At 46.5% G+C, this 24166-nt stretch overlaps 1 protein-coding gene across 1 annotated transcript in view; it reads left to right on the forward strand.

The window, feature by feature from the left end:
• The window catches only part of COL27A1 (collagen type XXVII alpha 1 chain), a 247496-nt gene that overhangs the window by 104369 nt on the left and 118961 nt on the right, over positions 1–24166 (forward strand). The window contains exons 14-17 of the mRNA XM_084650113.1: positions 6896–6949; positions 13764–13808; positions 21986–22039; positions 22482–22526. Of these exons, the coding sequence (XP_084506239.1) occupies positions 6896–6949; positions 13764–13808; positions 21986–22039; positions 22482–22526 (198 nt within the window). The remainder of the gene's footprint in view (positions 1–6895; positions 6950–13763; positions 13809–21985; positions 22040–22481; positions 22527–24166) is intronic.

Genomic DNA, 24166 nt, shown 5'->3' on the forward strand with positions numbered 1-24166 from the left:
TCTTCAAAGCTCTTCCCGTCCCCGATCTGTTTCTCTCTGAGACAAACCAGCAGTGGAATGTATACACAAAGAGGTTCCTCTCTGCTGAACTGGAGGGAATCTCGCTCTCTCTCCCTCCCTCTCCCGCCCCATGCTGTCATCTAGCAGTCCACAGAACACAATAATATCACCCACTGCATAGCAGACTCCCAGTCAGACTTCGTCTGTTGGAGCCAGATAGGTGGATTAAGGGAGCTCTACGGTGACTTCTTATTTGAAAGCCTCCTCACAGCGTGTGTGTCTGTCTGTCTAGGTTCTCCATATTGGCGTCCATTACCATAGTATCTGTGCATGCGGCAGGGGACGGTTGTTTTGAATAACTTGATCCTTTCTGCTTAAGCCCTAGATATAATCACAAAATCAAGGGGCCAGATGCTCCATTAGGCTCTTGCCTGAGTGGCACTAAGAGTCTCACTGTGGAGAACTCCCTTAGCAGAGGGGATCTCTCTGTTGGCATAAAGCTGGTGGACCTGGCTCCTGCACCAGCTGCCTCTGCCCTGCCCCATTGCAAAAGGTGTACCAGAGGAGGAAAGGAGTGGGGCAGGTAGGAGGCATGGCAAAACTCTGCTGTATTAATCCTCCAATTGTCTTGTAGGAGTTTTACACCATTGGTGTAATTTAGAGCAGCCCATAGGCTACTCTAACTTGATCCAGCACCAAATCAGTGAGCTGCAGTTGGCTCCCTGACACACCTCACATACCCCTGTGCTGAGTGGAGCTCAAAACTAGAGAAGAGTCCAGCCAAAAATCATCTTAAACACAACTTCTTTCTCCTTGAAGACACACTTGTGCTTGATGTAGTGACTACTGCGTACCCCTATACTTGAGCCCTCATTGGCAGGGAGAGGCAGACCAAAAAAGGAAAAGAAAAGTTAGTTCTTATTGCTCTGATGATGGACTTTGGCTCTTCTATTGTGAAATTGATCTTATACCAAAAGCATTTGGTGTTTATGGAAGTAAAGAGTCAATCTGTGCATAGGTCTGGTTTGTGCTTAAAATTTAAGTCGACATAGCTACAGTGCTTACGGGTGTGAAAAATCCAGAGTGCTGTGTGCCGTAGCTGTGCTGCCCTAACCCCCGGTGTATATGCAGCTTGGTCGATGGAAGAATTCTTTCCAGCTACCGTCACTCAGACAGGAGGTGTTCCTACAGCGACAGGAAAACCCCTTCTGTCACAGTAGGCTACTTCTACACTATGGGGTTAGGGCAGCATAGCTATGGTGCCATAGCTATGGCACTATATTCCCCATTACATAGACATAACCATAGTCTGTGCTGTGTGACACACACAACTCTGGGCAGCTCATTGGTTTGTAACGCCAGTGTAACTTAGAGCCATTTACTGCTCTTGCTGGAGAAAGGGTTATGAATAAATTCTAGCCTCTGAGGGCAAGACATACTATCGGCAGTTCAGTTCAGTGAAGGCAGACAGACAGTGGCTTGCAAGCCACAAGTGGTTCTTTAACATGTCTCCTGTGGCTCTCTGCAGCTCCTGATATTAAAACACTGTGGGATTTAATTATTAACCAGTCTAAGTTATTAACCAATCAGGATGCTTTTACTGTTGTTGTTGTTGTTCAATTAAGTTAACAACTTGCATTAAGTTATTAACTTCCTTGCTGTGAGAATTCTATAATATAAACAAAATATTTCCCGTCATACTGTTTAAATAGGAATAGTACTGTAGTAAATGAAACTGAATTCACACTACTGTGGCTCCATTGAGGTCTGAGTATCCTTGAGTTAGGTATTTGCAGAATGGGCTGTGTGGACAAGACATTAAGGCTGTCTTAAGATGGAGAAAGCAAGTAATACTGAAAATATTATTGTGTAAACTGATGCAGGGGGTCTTCGCTATGAAAGTTCTGTTCATCTTGGTCCCTGCATTTCAGAAAGAACCTGGCAGGGATGGGCAGCTGACTGGAGTTGAAGTGTACCATGGGTGGGGACAGGAGGGATTCTGTGAATGGAGAGATTTAAAAGTTTGAAAAAGAGAGGTGAATATTAGGAGATATGCAGAATATCAGAGTGAAGATGTCCGTGTTAAGGGTAAGGCACTGGACTAGGATTCGGAAGGGCTGGGTTCAATTCCTGGCTCAGCCACAGACTAACCATGTGACCATGGGCAAATTACTTATCCCTCTGTGCCTGAGTTCATAGAATCACAGAATATCAGGGTTGGAAGGGACCCCAGAAGGTCATCTAGTCCAACCCCCTGCTCGAAGCAGGACCAATTCCCAGTTAAATCATCCCAGCCAGGGCTTTGTCAAGCCTGACCTTAAAAACCTCTAAGGAAGGAGATTCTACCACCTCCCTAGGTAACGCATTCCAGTGTTTCACCACCCTCATAGTGAAAAAGTTTTTCCTAATATCCAATATAAACCTCCCCCCCTGCAACTTGAGACCATTACTCCTCGTTCTGTCATCTGCTACCATTGAGAACAGTCTAGATCCATCCTCTTTGGAACCCCCTTTCAGGTAGTTGAAAGCAGCTATCAAATCCCCCCTCATTCTTCTCTTCTGCAGACTAAACAATCCCAGCTCCCTCAGCCTCTCCTCATAACTCATGTGTTCTAGACCCCTAATCATTTTTGTTGCCCTTTGCTGGACTCTCTCCAATTTATCCACATCCTTCTTGTAGTGTGGGGCCCAAAACTGGACACAGTACTCCAGATGAGGCCTCACCAATGTCGAATAAAGGGGAACGATCACGTCCCTCGATCTGCTCGCTATGCCCCTACTTATACATCCCAAAATGCCATTGGCCTTCTTGGCAACAAGGGCACACTGCTGACTCATATCCAGCTTCTCGTCCACTGTCACCCCTAGGTCCTTTTCCGCAGAAAGAGTTCCCCATCTGTAAAATTGAACCAATAATCCTTTCTTTCTCCTACCCTCTGTGTTGTCCATTTAGATTATAAATTATTTGGGATGTGGACTCTGCTACTTTATGTATGTACAATACCTCATACAATGGGGTCCTGATCTCATTCAGGCCTTTAGGCTCCATTGTAATACAAATAATAAAATACTGGTAAAGAGAGCCAATTGAGAGCTTCAAGTTACCCTCACCATATGACAAGAATGAGGAAGCGCTCAGTGAATCTTAAAAGACAAATGTAAAAAAACAATAAAAAATAAGTCCGTTTTTTTTCTTTTAGGCATCTGTAACTAACCTTTGGAACTCACTGCCTCATGTTATTTCTGTAGAAGCAATTTATTTAGTAAGATTCATAACCAGGAATTGTCCTTTTGATACAGATACAAACAACACATGGATTTGTGCTAGATAGGCTACACATGGTAAGATCCATCATTCTTCATGCTTTCAAGCAAAATCTGGGATGAGGAAGAAATTTTCCTTCTGTAGGATAATGTTGCAATAGATTCATTAAGGATAGGTTTGTGACTTCCTTAGGAACATATGATATTGGAGACAGGGTACTGGGGATGTCACATCTCTCTCCATAAAATATTTCCTACTAAAGGAACATGAGAATTGCTGTACTCTTAAATACAACGTTTGATCCCCCAGGATACAGCCATTCTGGTTTTTCCTCTAGCAGGCAGAATTATCCCTGTTGAAATGAATGTACCATATTGGCTTTTAAAGAAACTACAGGGAAAGAATTTCAGGTCTGATCCTGTAGGAGCTGATTTCCTCAGCTGCCATTAGGTCAGTGAGAGTCAAGGGCACTCAGCACTTGACAGGATCAAACCCTAAGTAAATTATCTTCCAGGCAACTTCTTACCTTAGAGGGAGGGAATTCAGAGGGTGAAATACAAAGGCCTATGCACCACTTACGGCCTGTTTTGAAGATTTGAGTGTTTAGGCCTTGTGCTTATGCTCTGCTCAGTGGTGAACAGAGCCCTGAAAGCTGAGTCATGAAAGGGGAGACCCACCTGTATTTTCAACTCTGGCTATTGTTCCTTTCCCACCGCATCTCTTCAGTTTCTGGCCTAGGGAGAGAAGGGGCAGGTCCCCAAACAAGGGTAGCTAAAGTAATTGGCTTCTTCCAGCAGTATAAAGAGGGATTGCATCTCTAGAGAATGGCCAGCAGGGGCACGCGATACCCCATGTCTCGGCAGCGATTGCTAACATGAGCAGCGGAAGACCAGTCCCAGTCTTTACAGTGTCCAGCTTCCTTCTCCTCTGCATTATTGCCACTGAGCTGCATTTGGCGAGATTTGCACGCCTCCGGATTTGATCGCTGAACCTGAGTGATTGCTATGCACAGTGAGCTTCCTGGGCCAGATGTGAAGAGAAGCTCAATTGCCATCTCAAACAGGACCCAAGTTCTTCTAAATCAGGGGTGGGCAAACTTTTTGGCCTGAGGGCCACATTGGGGTTCCAAAACTGTATGGAGGGCTGGGTAGGGAAGGCTGTGCCTCCCCAAACAGCCTGGCCCCCATCCCCTCTCACTTCCCAGCTCCTGACTGCCCCCCTAAGAACTCCCCACCCATCTAACCCCCCTGCTCCCTGTCCCCTGACCACCCCCTCCTGGGACCCACTGCCCCTAACTGCCCCCCCGGGACACCACCCCCTATCCAACCCCCCCTGCTCCCTGACTGCCCCGACCCCTATCCACACCCCCGCCCCCCAACAGGCCCCACAGGACCCCACCCCCTGTCCAACCCCCCGCTAAAGCCCCTTTCAGAATGCGGCCCTGTGAACATGGGCGGAGGACGCAAGGAGCAGGGGTAGCCGGAGAGAGGCAGCGGTTTCTGCTTCAAAGTGCCGCTTCTCTCCAGCCGGTTGCGTGGCCGCCCGGTGCTCCTCCTGAGTCCTCCATCCACGTTCGCCATGCTCCCGCCACCTGCACTGCCCGCCTGCTCCCTGGAGGCTGCAGGTGAGCCTCCCTCCCTGCTCTCCCCTGCCCCCGCAGTGCAGCCCCCTCCCGCGCTGGTGGCATGGCGCACTGAGGCTGCGGGGGAGGGGCCTGGGGCTAGCCTCCCCAGCCGGGAGCTCAAGGGCCAGGCAGGATGATCCCGTGGGCCTGATGTGGCCCACCTCTGCTCTAAATAGCTCAAGCCAAGGAGGGTCAGTCAAGCTCTAATTGGCATTGCCACAAGCTGTCACTTTCTTTTCCTGCAATCAAACATCACTCGAAAGGTGCAGAATTCTTTCCTGCCTTCTGTAAATACCAGTGAAAACTCTTTCCAGACCGACCCTTTCCACTGAAAGCCACGCTGATTGGTATAAGTCAGGGAGCCCCTACATCAGCCCTAAAGGGAAGCTGCTTTTGGGACTCTCAGCTGATCTAAAGAGCTTGTACAAGCAATGATCAGAAAAATTCAAATCCCACTGTATTTTAAAGGGGAACCACCCCTGTCTTGGGGGGTAAGATTGGACTTTTTCTGCTCTGTCCAGCCTTCTGAAAGCTCAAGCCTTTCACCCATGCTGTATGCAGTCAGTATTGCTGGGGGGATATGTCTTTGATCTAACTTTGTATTCCCTGATCTACCAACTGGCCGGTAGGTGAGCTCTCTCCGGGTACGTCTACACTGCAGCTCAGAGCACACTTCCCAACGCAGACAGACAGGCGAGCTAGCTCTGGTTGAGCAAGCAGTGTAGCTGCTTGAGCTAAACATAGCTGTGTCGTGGGGGGTAGCATGAGCGGCAGCTTGGCTAAACTGCCAAAATACACACCCAGAGGGTCTGGATGGGTGTGTACTCATGTCGCTAACTAAGCTGGCACTTGTGCTACCCTGCCATGGTTAGAGCACCAGCTTGAACAGAGGTAGCCTGTCTACCCACGTGGGGCAGCATGCTCCCAGCTGCAGTGTGAACATTCCCTCAGTGTCACGGGCAGCATCGGATCCCTCAACTTCTGTTCGTTACCCTCATTATCACTTCACATCTACACAAAATTACAGATCTTCAGGGTGTTTCTTCTTTGACATACACAGTGCACTTTGCGGGGCTCTAGAAATGTTAATGTGACAGGCAGCTTCTGGCTTTCTGGTTTAATACCCTCTCTTTCCTCTCTCTGCCTATATTCCAGTAAAGACTTCAGCTATAAGCAGCAAAGCTTCTCTTTAGGTTGCTGTGACCCAATTTTAAAACAGAATGAAAGCTGGCATTCGGTGCCTGACTCAGACTTTCTGTAGCACTGCTGGTGGTTCTCCACAAGCTGTCAGCAACTTATGCAAGAGGCAAAAGTGTGTGTGTGGGGGGGAAATCAACACATACCTTTTGTCCTCATTGGAGCCTCCAATGCCTTGTCTAAGCTGTGATATTTGTCTGTTGCTGATAAAGGGGGTTACCAATGGATGCCGCTGATCCAGTGATAGATATGGTTTTAGCTGCAAGAATAGATAAGGGCAAACCACGGTCAACAACAGTGCAGGTTTTAACCACGGCTTACGAATTGGTTTGTCCTTGGCTATCTCATTGCTGACCCCTATTGCATTCCCACTGCTGACACCTAGGTGTTTTTCACATTATGGTCAAGGCTACAGACTTCTTTGTTTTCTCCTCTGATTTCTACCTCTTGGGACTCTTACTGCTTGAATGTATTACGGCTCATGGCTAAGTGATGCAAAGCATGCTGCAGATGTGGTCTGTCTCTTTAGCACCTCCTGCTGGCCTCTGGACAGACTCAAACCTTGTTCTCGTCCACATGGCCGTATAGTGCTCCTCCAGTATGTTGGAGGTGTTGGGAGTCTTTTTAATCATAATCTTTAACTTCAGGCACCACAAGTGGCAGTCTGTCTGTGCTCAGACCTGCTTTGTAACCTGCTGGCTTTCAAAACACCGCTCTGAGCAAAACAGGAGTAGCATTAAGTTGTCTGTTTTCTTTTCTCAGTATGTGCCAATAACCAACATTTGTTTGTATTTGCCTCCCAATCTCAGGGTTTTCCTGGCGATTTTGGTGAACGAGGACCTCCAGGCATAGATGGGAACCCAGTAAGTTGCAAAGTCTTCAGTAGACTTTTTGCTTCTCTCTTGCTGCTCCATTTTACACCCTGTTGTACTATGTTGTGCTGGGTGCCTAGAATCTGAAGGAAGCTCTCTGCTGAAGCTGTCTTGGAAGTTCACAGGCAGCTGTCAGTCTGTTGTTTTAGATCCCTCTGAAAAGCCCTTCCATCTCTTACATAAACTGCTAGTTCCAGTGTTTCAGTTAAGAGGTCATTGTAGTGCCATCTGCATCCCATTTCCCTCTCTGCCCCCTCCATTGCTTCTCCTGCACCCCAGTCCTGTGGAGCACTTTCTTCCCATAGGGATATAATTGTAGGGAATTTAGCATGGGTGTGAGGAATGATGTTGCTCTTAACCAGTGCTGAACTGTAGCCGGTTTGCACCGGTTCACTAGAACCGGTTGTTAAATTTAGAAGCCCTTTTAGACCTGGTTGTTCGCGAGGGACAACCGGTTCTAAAAAGGCTTTTAAATTTAACCGGCCAAAAGTGGTGCCTTAGGCGCCGACTCCACAGGTGCTCCAGCCCTGGAGCACCCACGGGGAAAATTTGGTGGGTGCAGAGCACCCACTGGCAGCTCCCCGCCCCACCCCCAGCTCACCTCACCTCACCTCCACTCCGCCTCCTCCCCTGAACGCGCTGCCCTGCTCTGCTTCTCCACCCCCTCCCCCCCGCAGCTTCCCGCGAATCAGCTGTTCGCGTGGGAAGCCGGGGCGGGCTGAGAAGCAAGCGGCGGCTTCCCGCTCAGGCCCAGGGAGGCAGAGTGGAGGTGAGCTCGGGGGGGGGGTGAGGAGGGCCGCCCACGCTGCAGCAGGTAACCCGGGGGGGGGGAACTGCTCCCCGCCCCAGCTCACCTCTGCCACCCTCGGCCTGAGTGTGAAGCCGTGGCCTGCTTCTCCGTCCTCCCCTGCTTCCTGCTGAACAGCTGATTTGTGGGAAGCCAGGGTGAGGGTGGGGTGGGGTACCGTGGAGAAGCAGAGCAGGGCGGTGCGTTCAGGGGAGGAGGTGGAGATGAGCTGGGGCCGGGCACGGGGCGGGGAGCTGCCGGTGGGTGCTCTGCACCCACCAAATTCTCCCTGTGGGTGCTCCAGCCCCAGAGCACCCAAGGAGTCGGTGCCTAAGGCGCCACTTTTGATGTGGTCAGTGGGGAAGCAGCCTCTCCCACGCCCCTAGGAGCCAGAGGGACCTGCCGGATGCTTCCTGGGAGCTGCCCCAGGTAAGCAGCGCCGGGACTCCCCACCTCGCCCCCCGGCAGGTGCCTCTGGCTCTTAGGGGTGGGGTGAGCACCCACTACGGTGGCCCACAAGACCCTCCTGCCCGGTTCTGGGGGCAGTCAGGGAACAGGGGAGGGGGGTGGATGGGGCAGGAGTCCGGGGGGGGGGGACATCAAGGAACACGGGGGGGTTGGATGGGGCAGGAGTCCCAGGGGGCGGGGGTGGGCAACGACCGCCCCGAGGGGTGAGGAGGGAACTTGTTGTTAAGATTTTGGCAGCTCATCACTGCTCTTAACCGACTTGACATGCAACTGTCAATATTATCCTCCGTAACAGTTTGTGCTCTCTGGGCCTGATCTGGAGCTCACTAAGGTTACTGAGTCAAGAGAGAGACTCCCTTTGATCTTGAGATCAGGGCCTATATAGGCCTCCTAGGAAAATTGCCCCCAAACTGGCAAGTGACATTTTGGCTTTTACAGCCACTCCTGGTTTCTCTCATTTTAAAATTCCAGGATCCTGATTTGATCTGGTTTCACTTGGCCACTGCTGCTTGTGGGAACAGCTTGGGGGTTCTGGAAGGCTGTATGTTTAACAGCAGAGATATGAAGCAGGCAATTGTTTCAGAGAATGGTACATGCCCATTGTTATCTGTTCTGTCCTTGGAGTATCAGGGCAGGCATTCAGCAGCACTAATTCTCCTAAGCTTGTACTACAAGTGCAAGGGGTTGTTCTCCTAACAACCTCCTTTCTATTGCATCTCATTTGCCTGATGCTGGTAAATGAGCTAACACGCTGCCACATGTCTCCGGCCATCGGATCATTAATAAATGTGTGTCTAGAGTATTTGGAGGAAGCTCTAAGATCCTCTCTCTTTTAAAGTGAATTTTAAATACCTGTTCAAAGGTGCCAAATCGCTAGCTCTGGAGCTTCTATCTATGGACCAGATACTGCACAGGAAATGACTTCACACCTCCCTACTCTTGTGTCCCAGCTCTGACCTGGAACAAGTGTCTCCAGACCATTCAGTTCTTGGTCTCTCCTATATTTTCAAATTACCCTTACTGGGTTTTTAAGAAGTGGTCTTGTCCTGCTGGAATTGGACTGAGATCACCAATTCATTTCACATAGGCTACTGAACAACTGGATGTTGGTACTATTTAATCACTGTTCGAGCAGAGCAAAATAATTAATAAGAAATAAAGTGTTCACCGCTTTTTTTTCCTGCTCACAACATATTTCCTAGCAGATTGCAGACTTTCTCAAAAGTATTAGTTATTCATGGATGTCTTTGCCAATTCTCCTCCCGATTTGTTTATGAACAGTTCTTGGTCAATCTTTCAAATACACACTGCACTGGTTATTTACACAAGTCACTGGTATTGTTTCTGTACCCTGATTGGATGATTTGTATAAGTAACCCTTAAAGCGCACATTTTGAAATTTCCATTCAGCGTAAAATTCAGTTTCTGCAAGCATTTTCTGCTAGTCAGGCTTGATTGGTCCAGCTTTAGTGCAAAGTGAAAACATAAGAGTCCTGAACGCAGTTGATTCAATGTTTTTGATTCCTAAAAAGTATTCTTGGAATTTTTTCCCCCACTGTTCAGTGAGCTCTGGCAACTCCTACATGGGTTAGTTTTGAATCAATGACCTAGCAATGAAAGGCTATAGATATTACCAATCCTTTAAGACAACCAGTCCTTTAGGAAGGTCTGAGCTCCTGATGTATGTTCAGAGAGATGTTCTCTTTTCCAAGAACACACTTTTAAGTTTCCAAGACATCGAAGGCCCATTCTGAAGATGTGTTTAAAAGCAGCTGAATGCCAACTCCCAAAGTATTAGAGAGATCCTAGGAAAGTAAATGTCCTCTCCATTTAATTCATCCAGAAGGATCACTCTGCTTTCATCTTATCAATGGCCTTTAAATATTAATGTGCCTCAGAGATTACGGAATGAAAACAGAATGTTTTGGCTTATTTGAAGGGAGGTTCATGAGGTCACGAGCAGAGTCACAGACACAGAAAAATTCCAGAAAGTCTGCGTGTGGAACTCACAAATACGCCATGTTCGCTAGGTGAAACGTGGCTAAATCACAGGCAGGCAGCTATGGGTCCTGAGCTGCCCCTTCCTGTGTCTGATCCACTGAGCTGCCCCAGCATCTGTACCATACTGTACTGTTCCTTTTTCTGCTGCTGCACGGGAATGACTGGTGCGGTCTGCGTCTCATCCTCTTTCCATTCATCTCATACAGTGAAAGGAGCTAGTCTACCGCAAGTCTCCTCCTGCCAGCTTCCTGAGAACTGTTAAGCCATCACATTCCATATCCCCCACTCCCCTGATCTCTGGCCATTTAAATGAGTTGTAAAATCATAGGAACTGGACGTGGGAAACAATGATTAGCTCGCCTCATCTATCTCCTGACCCAGAGCTAGAGTCAAGCACTACAGGAGAGCATGGAGTCGGATTTCCAAGCTATACACCTCTCTCTCTCATAAGCAGGAGATGATAATAAATATGGGGAACTGTTAGTGGTCACGCTATTGTTGTGGATAACCTAGCCAGAGAAGATAAAGGTTGATGCAGCCAAGGCACCAGTGAAACCTCTGCTTTCCTTTCGTAGGGCAGGGAAAGGCTGGCATGCGTGACTAACCCACCACCCCCTCTCCTTCCCAAGCAGGAAAACCTTGTGGTATGTTTTGACAATTGGCTCCAGCCTCACTCAGTCCCTGGACACTAAAGTGCCCCTTCTCCTGAGGTATACTCACTGTGATATAGCTCGGGTATCCAACCGGTCACACCAGTAACAAGGAGCATAGAATAAAAATTAAACCCCCCATCCCTTACAGCAGGGGACATAGAACCCATCAGGAATCCAGAAAATGAGGTCGTACTTCTATTCCCTGGCTGGATAAATCGAGTATCTTTCATCTTGTAACTGAACCAGGCAAAAAAGGGCTACGACTACTGAACTTTTAAAGGAGACCTTATCCCAGAAGCAATGATCCTGAAATCCCACCCAAGAGAACAAAGCTTTAACAGATGTCCAAAATATGCAGGAAAGGAATTTACCATGAAAACCAATTTTAGGTTGGTTGGGATTAGTGTGTGTGTGTGTGTGTGTGTGTGTGTGTGTGTGTGTGTGTGTGTGTGTGTGTGTGAGAAAAAGTCCTTTTCTCCATTTTCCGTAAAATAAACACATTTCCTTCCTCAGAATAGATCAGTACACTTAAGCAGGCAGGTAGGTCCTTCTTTCAACAAAGTTCACTTTCTCCACCAAACAAGCTCACAGTACGCAGAAAAGTAATTGGCGCCTTGCACTGTATTGGAAACCATTTAGGATTTTCTCTTAATTTTACAGTAAAAGGGAGTTTTATTATATGGAACTATGTAAAAACGGCTTCCACTGCATGCACATCATAGCCTGGGTAATTCTGTCTACTTTCTTTGATAACCTATCTAGAGTTGGTGTATCTGATCCAACACAGATTATATAAAAAATTGCAATGTGGAAGGAGTATATTACTATTTTTGTATGAGTGGCTGCTAGAGGCTAAAGGGATTGTGCTAAAGTCTGTACATGTGCATAGTAAGACCTAAAGATTTACAGTCTAAATATTTGTGGTGGAATTGAAGTGTTATCCCCATTTTCAGATGGAGAACTGAGGCACAGGAGGTTTAAGTATCTTGCCCAAAGTTACAAAGGGCCAGATTTTCAAAGGTATTTATGCACCTAAAGGTCCAAGGCAGGGAAGGTCATATCTTTCATTGGACTGACTTCTGTTGGTGAAAGAGACAAGCTTTTGAGCGCTACATGATTCCAATGGGAGTTAGGCACCTAATCTGCCTAAGTGCTGAGTGAGATTTTTCAGAAGTGCCTGTCTGCTGCTTTAGGTGCCTAAATGCCTTTAAAAATCTGTCCCCTGGCAACTGCATGGTGGAGCTGGGAATTGAGCCCATATCTCCTGAGCGCCAGCCCAGTGCCTTAACCACAAACCTAGTCAGCATCTCTGTTTTGCTAAATGGTTGGCTCTGTTACTGAGAGTCCAGTAAGAGTAGCTGGCTCTTTCCAAGGTTACCTGCACACAGGGCATCCATAGTGGATGATAAACAGTAGAGGGCACAGGGTGAATAGGGAATCCTGTTGTTTTGGCACAGTCACACCAAAATGCATAGTATACTGCCGATTGCCTATTTGAAACTATCAACCATATCTTCTATAACAATACCACCTCTGTGTGTGCCTGCGTCTGCCTCTGAGGTGTGCTAGGGAGGGCGGCATCTCTTACAACAATGTTTGCATCTGACTTTATTGTTGATTACTTGCTCCCTCTGAATAGGCTGGATCTACTAGAGAATACCATCCCTAGCACCCAGCCAGTAATGGGTGCTGCTTTCCACTGTGTTATTACAAACGAGTGTCTCGAAAGCGATAGCAGAATCCTGAAGGGATTCCTGCTAAAATGCTCTGGGTGCAAGGCCAGCCTCCCTTTGGAGAAGCTGCTGCAAGTAAAGCCCATTTCCTTTCTGGAAATGAAGAGTTACAAAACACTGTGGACTAGATTGGGGTCAGCAGCTGCATGAAGCGAGGGAAGAGGAGTTGAAAGGAGTCACCCTCTTTCCCTGACACCTCCATGCAGAGGCTGCCAGTACTGGACTGTCTCTAGAGCAGCCCTGTCCTGCCCTTTCCAGTAGTCAGCAGTGTTGACCCCCACGTGCAATGGGAGGTGCTACATGCTCTGCCCAGTCCCACTCCTCTTCTCGTCTGCGGGCCCCCATGCAGCAACTACTTAGCCCTGCATGCACAAGAGATCATGCTTCTTAGTAGCAACCTCCTCACTGGAGACAGCCCCAAAATGTGCCCAGATTGCAACCCTGTTTTCTTCCAGATGGTCTCTTGTGACCGATTTCGTTGCACGATTGTTCCCATTTTACAGAGGGGCAAACTGAGTCACAGAGGTGCCATGACTTGCCTGACGTCACTCAGGAAGCTGGTGGCAGAGCCGGGGATGGAACCCAGATCTCCCAGCCCGAGTCGTGTCTTCACACCCTATTAGACGTCATGGCCTGTAACCACTCACCTCCCTGCCTGCACGCCCTAGGGCTAAAGGAACTGCTCCCATATCCTTCCCACCAAGCTCTGCTCATCCCTTTTAACTCCCCTTCCCTCCTTCCTTTTCCCTGGCTGCCCCCCCTTCCATCCCATCCTCTCTGTCCAGTTCCCTTCCTCCCCGGTTTTCCTTTCCCTTCTCATCTGCCACCCTTTCCCTGTCCTCCCTTCTCCTGCCCCTCCCCCTCAAACACCCAGTGAAACGCTCCCTTTATCCTGCCTGCTCCTAGGAGGGGAAGCCAGTCTCAGCGCATAACTGCAGGGACTGTAGGAGAACAACAAGTAGCCTTCTGTCTGAGGGCCTGCCCTCCTTCATTAACATGCTTTCTGAAGATGGAAGCTCTAGATTGCTCAGGCTGTTGGAATGGGGGGGCGGGTGCAAGGGGGAGGCTGGTCTTTTCCTTCAAGACCTTGAAACACTGAGCCACTTTTCAGCCTCTGTTTGTCTAAAAAGAGTCTGTAACGGTGTTGGTCTCTTTCCTTTTAGGGAGAATTGGGAGCCCTGGGTCCTCCTGGAGTTCATGGACTCATTGTAAGTACGAAAACAAATGGAGCTTTGGCTTCTGAGGGCTTTAACCCTTTCAGGGCACTGCAGTCACACACCATTTTTCTTCTTCCTCCTCCTCTTGTGAGGGAGACTCAGGGGCATGTGACTCTTCTTTTTATGGGGGAGAGGAAGATTAAAACTCTGGGGGGAGGTGCCAAACTGGGATGAGGAAGTGGAGGTGATAATTTCAGGTATATAACATTTTTAGGCACAAGGTAGTCCTTGAGAATTTAGCCCTGCGTGTCCTCTGTGACTTCCCCTTTTGGTGACATTTACCAGTCTATTTCTTTAAAGATAGGATCATGCATTTATTCCTGGTAGGAGTCTGTTTTCTTCCTTAAAAACAGACCCTCTAACCAGTAATGCCAGGAAACTAAATTGTTTGATCAAGGAAGGATGCCTGGTTCCTGGACAGTGAAATTATTGCATGAAGGAGTACCCTGACATTTGGGAATGTAACTACCCTCCTCTCACAAACACACAGCTCAAATCTGCCCTCTGTTACACCCTCATTGACTTCAGCAGGGCATGAGCTGGTTTAACAGAGGGTGGTATTTTACCCACAAACCTCTGTGCGCTGAAGTGAGCATATGCCCTACGTGCTCTCTCTGCTCTTGGATTGGCACTCTTACTTTTACTTTTTTAGGGCTGTGATTTTGTTTGGAGCCATTTCCCTCAATACACAAGAAGTGACAAGCTTTTTTATTATTGTTAAGATGACATTTGTTCGAAACAGTCTCCTCTTCGCTGATGGCTAGCTGTGAAATCTGCCATGCAGATTATGAGCAGTTACAAATATCTCCTCATGCCTTGGGGTAATCGTTTATTGTATGACAGTAGCACGCAGATGGCTCAACTGAGATTGGGGCTGCATTATGCTAGGCGCTGCACAACACACAGTAAGGGACAGTCCTTGTCCTAAAAAGCTTACAATCTAAATAGACCAGACAGACAGAGCATGGGAGAAAGACAGTGTAATTATCCCCATTTTATAGATAGGGAACTGCAGTACAAGGATTCGCATAGGGTTACAGAAGAACTGAACCCTGGTCTCCTGAGGTCCAGCCAGTACCGTTAACCACAAGAGAGGAAGTTTTTTTGGAAGTTATGGGAAACCAAAGGACATTACTGTCCATGCCAGCACAAATGATGGACTTCATCCTTGTCCTATTGTGAGCCATCTTGATTGGCCTTGCTTCCAGTGCAGAAAGGCATTTCTTTCAAATGCTGGCTTTGGGTTGCTAAGGGTGCAGCCTTCAGTTTGCTTCTCTCTTCCCTACTCCTTCCTCTCCCTTCCCAATTGTTCTTTGAAAAGATACAATTTCTGGTGTATGAAGGACCTTTAGAACCGCACACCTCCTCTGTATTCCCACAAACTGGCGCTTCATCAAAGCAACTGAGGGGAGAGCCTGTCCAGTTGTGAATCAAAGAGAGGGGCATCACTTCCTAAGAGTTATTTGCTTCAAGACCAGTACCTTGAATGATGACATTTCTCCTTTCCAGAGACTCATTTTATGCTCATGGTTTTTAAAGGGCACCAGTTTCTTCATAAGAATTTTCTCCTCCCATGACAAATATCTGCAATGCCTGGACAGCAAAGATGACTTCACAACTGTTTTCTCCAATTGTTCACCACTCCTGGCTCTTCGAACGTCTTTAGCGAGAGCTTCGGTTGATGGACTCCATATGGATGCTCTCAGGCAATCACAAAAGCTATATCCTTGATCGTCACTCATAAATGCTCCAAGCGCTCTCTTCAGATTGCATGGAGCTACTCCAGGTAAAAAAGGAGACCTATCCCACAGCGTAGGCCCATGTGAAATGACCTGAATCAGCCAGTCCTGGAGTACCTTGTGGCTGTCCAAGTCCACCAGGAGATTGTCTAAAGAAGGGCCCAGCATAGGAATGGAACCACATGTGAGATGATTTGAGTTCAGCAATGTGGCTGATATCTAGATCTAACTAAAATCCCCCTAGGAGGCTTTCTTTCCAATCTGGATTTCAAACACAGATGGTTCCTAGCACTCACACTTCACCATGTGCATCTGCCAAAATAGCCCTGCATTGTGCCCTGGAGAGTGCAGGAAACTTACATGAAGATAACTTGGCAGTGGAGCAGGTCAAAGCTGCGATCCCTATGTAAGTAGGAGCTGTGTTTAGGCTTGGCCATGTTACTGTCCCTTCACTAGCACCTGGTCTCCTTAAAGCGTGCGCTCCCTCTGGCAGGGGTTGTTGAAATAATTGGGCCTGCCAATTTGCCCTAATTGTGAACTCAGTTGGGAGGAGTAAGTGAAAGTTCATGGAATGTCACAATAAACTAGGACAACAAATGTTGATGGGAAAAGGTGCAAAAGCGAGATGGAATGACTGAATTAGTCCAAACAAAAAGGCCTACTGATATAATTCAAGGACTGTGTTAAGATAATGCCTGGTAAATAAGAAAGTGTCAGACCAAGAATCAATTAAACAAATTTGGTGTGTCAGAAATTAGGCTTGTTGGTGGACAAAATAATGACAGGATGGGCTATTCCACCCATCCCTCCCCTTTTGGGGTCCCCAAAAAGAGACTTTAGAGGGAAAAGCTGGCTATCATGATGCTGTCTGACTGAAAGATGAGAGATCAGGAAGGAGCAAGCTTCACCCTCATGGCTACCATCTCCTGGGATCCCAGGCTTTCTTCACCCTAATCCTGAAAGATGTCTTGACCAGACCAGGCCATAGAGAGGCAGCCAAATGACACGGCCACCTCCTCCAGCTCCTGCTAAATCCCAGCCAACACTTTGGATGTGAGACTTTGTCCCTGTTCCCCTACCAACACCCCATGAGTCCTTTTTCCTTCCTCACCTTATTTCTTCTCTTTCCTGGCTCCTTTTTTTTCTTCTGTTTAATAAGGGTCTGGCTCAGCTGGCCAAGACTGCATATTTTTCTGCGCTGCTGTGAGCCTGCGACCCGAAAGGCAGCTAAATGCAATGCCCTAAACAGCCTGACAAGTTTGCCTGGTCTCGGAGTAGCTGATAAGACTGTACGCTCGTCCTGGGTTTTTTCCAGCAGTGAGGTTGCAGGTGAAAGTCAACACCAGAGACAGAAGGTGAATTTTCAATCTTTGCTGTTCTCTTCTCTCCCCTTGTGCGTCTGTCTGTCTGGTTTTGTCTTCTGAGGAAAGAGGATTGGACTTCAACAACAACAACAGCTCCAGCCCATTTCAATGAACTTTTTCCCCGAAAAGGACAGTTATTACCATCTTTGATACCATCTAAAAGATTGTCAAACAAGGGGGCTTTTCTGTCTAAAAACTCTCCAGCTAAAAGGGAAGAGAACAAGGGATGCTGTTACAAAGAAAACCTTATTTAATCACATACATTTCAAATGCTTTAGCTCCTTTTCCTTCTCTTTCTGTATCTTTAATAAAAGGTTATAAAGATTTTTAATGGTGAGTTTGGCATGGTACACGCAGCCTGAGGTCTCTGTATTCTAAACCCTGAACCTTGTTTAACACTATTTAGCATTGGACAGTGACTGGGTTATGTTAACACATATGTCTGATTATGTGTGGGGGCATTATGATTATGGGTTATGTTTGATTTTTGGGGCCTCTTTGTTCCATCTAAATTAATACAACAGGGTCTGTGACTTAGCTGAATTTGAACCGTGCATGTCACTTCTTTGCTTTGAAAGCACATAGTTCCTACTTTAGGTTTCTAAAACCCCAGAAAGAGCGACCCACTCCACAAAGGCAAATCTAGGCAGTTTCCATTGGAAAAATCAACACGTTCACACTAGACAATGGTAAGGGATTGTTCTCCTGGCATCCAAGGAGGCTGCTACCATTCAGGCTTGGGGCAGTTCTGGGAAACAGGGGCTCCAAAGGGTGGGAGTTTTTCTGGGGGAGAAGTTCTCTCTTGCATGCATCTGCAGGCAGAGGAGAGCTCTCTTGATGTCACAGTACTTGCAGAGGATGAGTTGCTTCAGCTCTGTATATAAAATATGAGGAGAGAAGTGAGTTCTTTCTTCACCCACTTTGTGCAAGGGAGCTTGAGCTAGACATGATTCCAAGCGGTCTGTAATAATCCTCCAGGAGCAGCTGGTTCAGAGAGTGGGTGGGTTATAGGAAACCCTTAGTAAGGCTGACCTAGGAGGGGGCCCCCCAACCTCTTTCCACTCCACCTCATCCCCGTCTCCTTATCATCCCTCCATCCTCCCTGCCACACAGAGTAAGAAAGGGGGAGATGGTGGATCTTCTCTACCCCCATCTCCTCTCTCTTCTCAGCTGGTGGCAAGAGGCTCTTTTCCTAGACCAGGATCAGCAATCTGACTAGGCATGGCTAGGACAGCTTCCTTAAGATGACATCAATTGTTGGGTTCATGCACTGCGTGTCTTGAAGCCCACATAACTTCACCCTGCCAAACTCCATGCAGTAGTTTCCTCCTGTCCCAGTTCTGAATGCTCAGAGGGCCACAGCCCCATTTTACAGTGGCTACCGAGCTCCCTGCAGGGGTTTTTTGCTTTGCTGTTCGAAGGCTGAAGAGCAGAATTAGTTGTAACTGGAGCCTCCTACTTTCGTAATTAACCGTGTGGGTGAGCGCTAAGTAAATGCGTTCCTACAAGAAGCCTTTATGCTGGAAGGTATGAAAAGGGGATCTGTTTTAATACAGCCTCAGCTCAGCACTCACAGTGAGTCTGCAGCCACATGACCTCCTGTTATAGAAATATTCCTCCAGCAAAGGCTTCCCTGTTTATTTACACATTACAGGAGAGCTTGGTGCACTGTATCACTGGCTCCCTTCATGGGGGAGAGAGCAATCAGAAGCCTGTTTGAATACAGACCTGTGAAAGCTTTTTATTTTAATAACATGAACTCTAGCGTCTTTTCTAGCCTGACGCATTAGTGCTACAAGGGTAAAGAGTCCTCACCACAGCAGAATTTCCAGGTGGTTGGAGTATGCCTTTCCCTGACCTTTTTTTTATCCTTCCCCATCTCCTAGTCCTTCTCTGTCCCTTCCACAGATGACAGAAATCAGAGTCGATAGAACTCCAGCATCCTTGCATGTTGCTTTCCTTGCTGGATCCGTGATTGTTTCAATATCCTTTTTTAAAAGCCCCATAAAGCTCCGCTTGAGCCAGAGAAACAACATCAAGCTCTTGAGGACTAAAATACTGTTCCTAAATCTCTGTGGTGATGAGCAGCTCCAGCAAAAATAAACCAGCTTTGACCGGTGCTGAAAAAGTTGCCATCAGCATCTTCCAAGGAACCAGCAAAGTTGTAGCTGTTTCCTCCTGAGAAAGGGAAGAGTACAGCAGAACCTCAGAGTTACAAACTGACCAGTCAACCACACACCTCATTTGCTACTGGAAGTACACAATCAGGCGGCAGCAGAGACGACAAAAAAGAAAAAAAGAAAAGCAAATACAGTACTGGACTGTGTTAAACATAAGCTACGAAAAAAAGGGAAAGCAGCATTTTTTCTTCTACATAGTAAAGTTTCAAACCTGGATGAAGTCATTGTTCAGTTGTAAACTTTTGAAAGAACAACCCTAACGTTTTGTTCAAAGTTACGAGCACCTCGAGTATGGAGGTTGTTTGTAACTCTGAGGTTCCATAGGAAAAAAGAGAAATGGAGTCTGAGTGGGCTTTCACCTCTTCCTTTTGTATGCACAAATACTTGTCTGTAGTGACCGAACTGGAGGTGGAAAATATCCCTTTGGAGTTAGTATTGCAGTGCTAGCCATATGGCTCTAGCTCTAAGTCAGCCCTCTGCAGAGAGCACCTGTGAAATTCAGTTAATAGTACATGAACTGGTATGTTTACTAGACAACAGAGCAGACAAAGTATAATTAAAGTGTGTGTTCTTTCGACCTCATTCATGTGGCTCATGTAATTGTTTAGTGCCACAGATAATGAAAGAGGAAAATCCATCGCTGTTCAAAAACTAAAGAGAATGGGAGAAATTCTAACCCAGAAATCTGACTAAATATTAATCTGGTGCATCTCAGATGAGCTGTAAGATGTACCTCTAGGCCCAACCGTTCCCAGTGATTAAACTTTGGTTTCTTAGCAGACTTGTGAAGCTGCAGGCGGCAGCAGCCATGGGCGCATGGTGCTATGTCTCAATTTAAACCCTGTAACTTTCCCAATTATGATACCAATAAGTCCCAAATAAATGCTTGTAATAATATGGTAGAAAATAGCAGCCCTGGGAATGTGCCTTTATACTAGCACTGAAAAAATGCCTCCTCAGCAGAATGTTAGTGTAAATTAAAGTTCTCAATTAACCCAGCCATTTCTCCTCTGGAGTTTAAATGGTTTGCAAAATGCAAATAGTTTGAAAACTCCTTTTTAAAACAATGCCAAAGACAGACTTGTAAATAAACCTCAATCCAGGATTCAAATACAAAGATGTTATTGAATTAAAAGATGAACAGATTGTTTCAACCTCTGAGGGAGCATTAGGGATTCAGATAGATTGCTATCCCCAAGGAGGGCTCAGGTTTGAAACGTTGGATGCGACAGGAATCGGAGGACCACTTTCTAACTTAACAGGAGCCAGCCATTGTGTCCTCTGCTCTGGGTAGCTCATACCCATGAACGTCAGCTCCATGTGTATCGCATATTGGAATATGATGCTTCATGCACTGTGGGAGATGGCCCTGGATGTGGAAATCTTCTTGAATGAATTGCACCTTTCTCCTCTCCACTGCTGGATTTGAGGAACTTTTGGAGCAGGAGCTCATTTAGAACTTCTGGGATTTCTTCTGGAAAGGACTTTTCACTGCAGATGTCGATCCATCTATAACGCTTCTTTAATCCCCATGGACAGAGGGATGGAAGGAAATCTATCAATTCGCCAGGGCTCATGGTACAACCTCAGTGGTGTTTAAAGCACCGACCACAGTGAATGGTTGAAAATGTAGCAAGGGAGCTGTACAAAGGCAGCTAATGAGCCAGGCCACCCTTGCCAAGATCTCACTAGGTATCCAATAAACTGGGGCTAGGATTTTCAAAGGAATCTAATGAAGTTAGGCACCCAACTCCCATTCAGTTTCAAACTTCCTTAGGCTCTTCTTACAATCCCAGCATAGGAGTCTGCTAAGAGAGCTCAGGGGCTAACAATTTAAGAATAAAGAAACAAGAGAAATAAAAATGCAGCAGGGTATTGGCCTGTTACCTTTGACTGCTTCAGCATAGCAGTGCTGCTCTGCTACGGAAGTACTTTTTAAACTGTGAAACAGATTATGTGGCAAGCTTTGCAGGAGATGGTACAAAAGTAATTGGGTCAAATTTCAGACCTGCTTCGTTGGAGTTGCACCTGCTTCAACCAGGTCTAGATTTGAGCCTTAGACTTGAATGTAGATCCAAGAATCTGCTGAATTTAATCCATAGCTTTCCTAACTTCATATTATTCTCCTTTCTTTGTTAGTCTCCTACCTCCTCCACACCTTCAGCAGCACACATTTTAGATTCTATATGTGTAGAACTTTCTTGGTGTATATTCCTTAGATGTTAATCCCATATTGAGTTTGGGAAGGTAGGTGGTATTCCACCTACTTAATTTCACTGAGTAGATTTCAGCTGGATATATTTCTATAGATAGTCTATATTTCTTATTTTAGGGCCTGTCCTTATTCCCATTGAAGCACATGAACTTCTATGGGAGCAGGACCGGAACATTCCTTTGTTCTTCTGGTGTTGTGCATTGCTGAACTGCAACAATTCTCTACACAGTTGGCCGCATTTCAGTAGCGGATGAAGTGATCCCTGAGGAGAACTTCCGTATCAGTTAGTTACGTTTACAAAGTGTGTTTGGTGTCCTTCGTTCTGAATTAAAAATGTGATGCGAGTAGAAGTTGCTCTTCTTACTTAATTATTCTGCAAGACATATACTTGGTATTTCTATACTTAGAAGCTACCTATACACTGATTATAAATCTCTTGACTAACAGGATCCTGCTTCCATTGAAGTCAATGGCAAAACTTCCATTAACTTTGAGAACAGAATGTGGCTCTTAAGTTTTCAAACAGCAAGAAAATCCTCTCTATATGTTACTCAACCCAATGAACTGGTGAATAGGGTTAGAGGCCCTGGCAGGAGGGTTTTCATGCCATATATCAGGATTCATCAGCTACACACCTAATAAATTTGATTTATTGTGTTTCTCTTACCAGGGAGATATGGGTGCTTTCGGACCAATAGGCTATCCAGGACCAAAGGGACTAAAGGTAAGGGAGTAACTAAGCCTTGTGTTCTCTTATCTGTCCAAACCAGGACTGACTCTGTCTGAAGATTGTTCAGTTCATTGTTTGGGTGAAAGTGGTTGTCTTTATGAGGAGAAGGTTGGGCAGTAATGTTTGTCCACTGACCAGTGAAGGATGGTAGACAGAACATCACTCTGGCAGTCTGCACCAGGTGTGGATTACTGGGGAATGCAAGGAGCATTTTTTCTGTGCAACTTCAGACCGCGGAGGGTAATTGGCAGTAAATCCGATGATCCACCTCAGAGGCTGTATGAGGAGAGAGACCTGTGGCCCAGACCAGATAACCCTGGATGCCATGCATTTTGGTCTATGGTCCCATTAGCCCTGTCGGTGACTTAGACCTGATTCAGGTCTTCAAGATACCGGAGCCGTGCTCAAACTCAACTTGGGCTTCCTCTTTTTTCAGGGGCTGATGGGAAACCCTGGAGAACATGGACTGAAAGGTGATAAGGTGATCTGAATACTCCCTTATTGCACTGTGTTTTATTCTGCATGTGAAATCCCACTTGTAGCTTCTGTTTCGTATTCTGCACCACATTATGTGCCCCATTCTCCTTCCTTTTCTGGCTATCTACCAGAAATCCCATCCTCTTCATCATTTATCATCTGTTCTCCTTTCTTGACACTCCCATTTATATTTTCCTTTCTTTTTAAATAAAATGTCCATCCTGCCCCTGGCCTACAGAACTCTTCCCATGGCATCACATGGGGTGGGAACATTGCTACAGTGTATATGGCTTACCCTTTTAGTTTTTCTGGTAACAAGTGTAGACACAGCTGTTAAGGTGTAGATTTGAGATCAGCATGAATCTTACTGGTGACCAGAATCTATGCTATGGAAAGCCCCTGGAGTGAAAAATTACGTCCCTGAGAGCCTTCACCTCATTTCAGCACCACTTCCTTTAAAAAAAAAAAAGGGGGGGGGTGGGGCAGAAAACCCCATTGGGTAATATTTCCCTTTCAGATGAGTTTTCTAGGCTAATCCCGGTCAGCTCCTCTGTCTTTACAATGATGCTATTGTGTTTGAGTTATATATAATGCATTGTATGACAATGTGGTTTTGTTGTTATGCATTTAGATCTTATCACTGGATGGGGTAGAAGTAGGGCTTTATCAGCATTGTTGCCACTTTCATTTATTAGGGCATGTTTCAGGGTGTCTCACAATATGACACAAACATGCAGACCATGTTCTTTCTTCTCGTGAGGAAGGTGATTGAGAGATCAGCACAGAAGCTGGATGAGACGTACCTACTGGAACCTCGATTAAAAACAACGTTAAGAGATGCAAAACCTCATGTAGCCGCTCTTATTTCAGGTTAAGATTGGTTTATATCAAGTTAGTTTGCTGATAAGGAAGAATCAACTTAAACTAAATTGATACAAGCCACTTTAAAGTAGAAATAAGGGGTGGAAGTTGCAATGGTTTAACTAAATTCGTTTAAAATGCAGCGTGAGTTAAACCAGAGCAAGTGTGAGTGTAGACAGGTCTGACTCCCATAAATGACACCCTCCTGCAGATGCTTGGTTGTAGGGTTTGTTTCTTCCTTCAGAAGAGGGAAATGCAATAGGGTAATTAGCCTTATGACGTTGACTGCTTGGGAGGATAGAGCAAAGGGGTAGTAATTGTATTGTCCCCCTCCCATTTTCGGGGGGTGCTTTAATGGCACTGTTGCATTCATTCACTTGCTGCTGGTTTTAAACTGTGGTCGATCGGCACGAAGCCAGGTCAAGGAGCCAGATGCCCTCGTGCCCTGCGTTGTGCTAGCAGGTCACTGTCGCCCTCCCATGTACCCAGGGTCAGCTTCTGCTCTATACCACCTCACCCTTCTAGGAGAGTGGGGGGCACAACTGGCAGCAAGGCATGTTTGGGCAGTAGGGAGACTTCCCTATAAGGGTAAGTCATGGTCGCCATAAGCAGGAATCCTGACCCAGCACTAACTCCAAGGGCCCACGAACATTCCCAGCAATGCAGCCTGCTCTCCCTGAAGAATTGGCTTGTCCTTAAGATGCTGAATCTCTTACGGATTGGCCAGTGTTTTAGGCCTTACAGGCAATATCATTCTCCCCTTTTTACAAAGATTATCAGATC

Source organism: Lepidochelys olivacea (assembly GCF_965140295.1).
Source record: "Lepidochelys olivacea isolate rLepOli2 genome assembly, chromosome: 16".
NCBI classification, from domain to species: domain Eukaryota; kingdom Metazoa; phylum Chordata; order Testudines; family Cheloniidae; genus Lepidochelys; species Lepidochelys olivacea.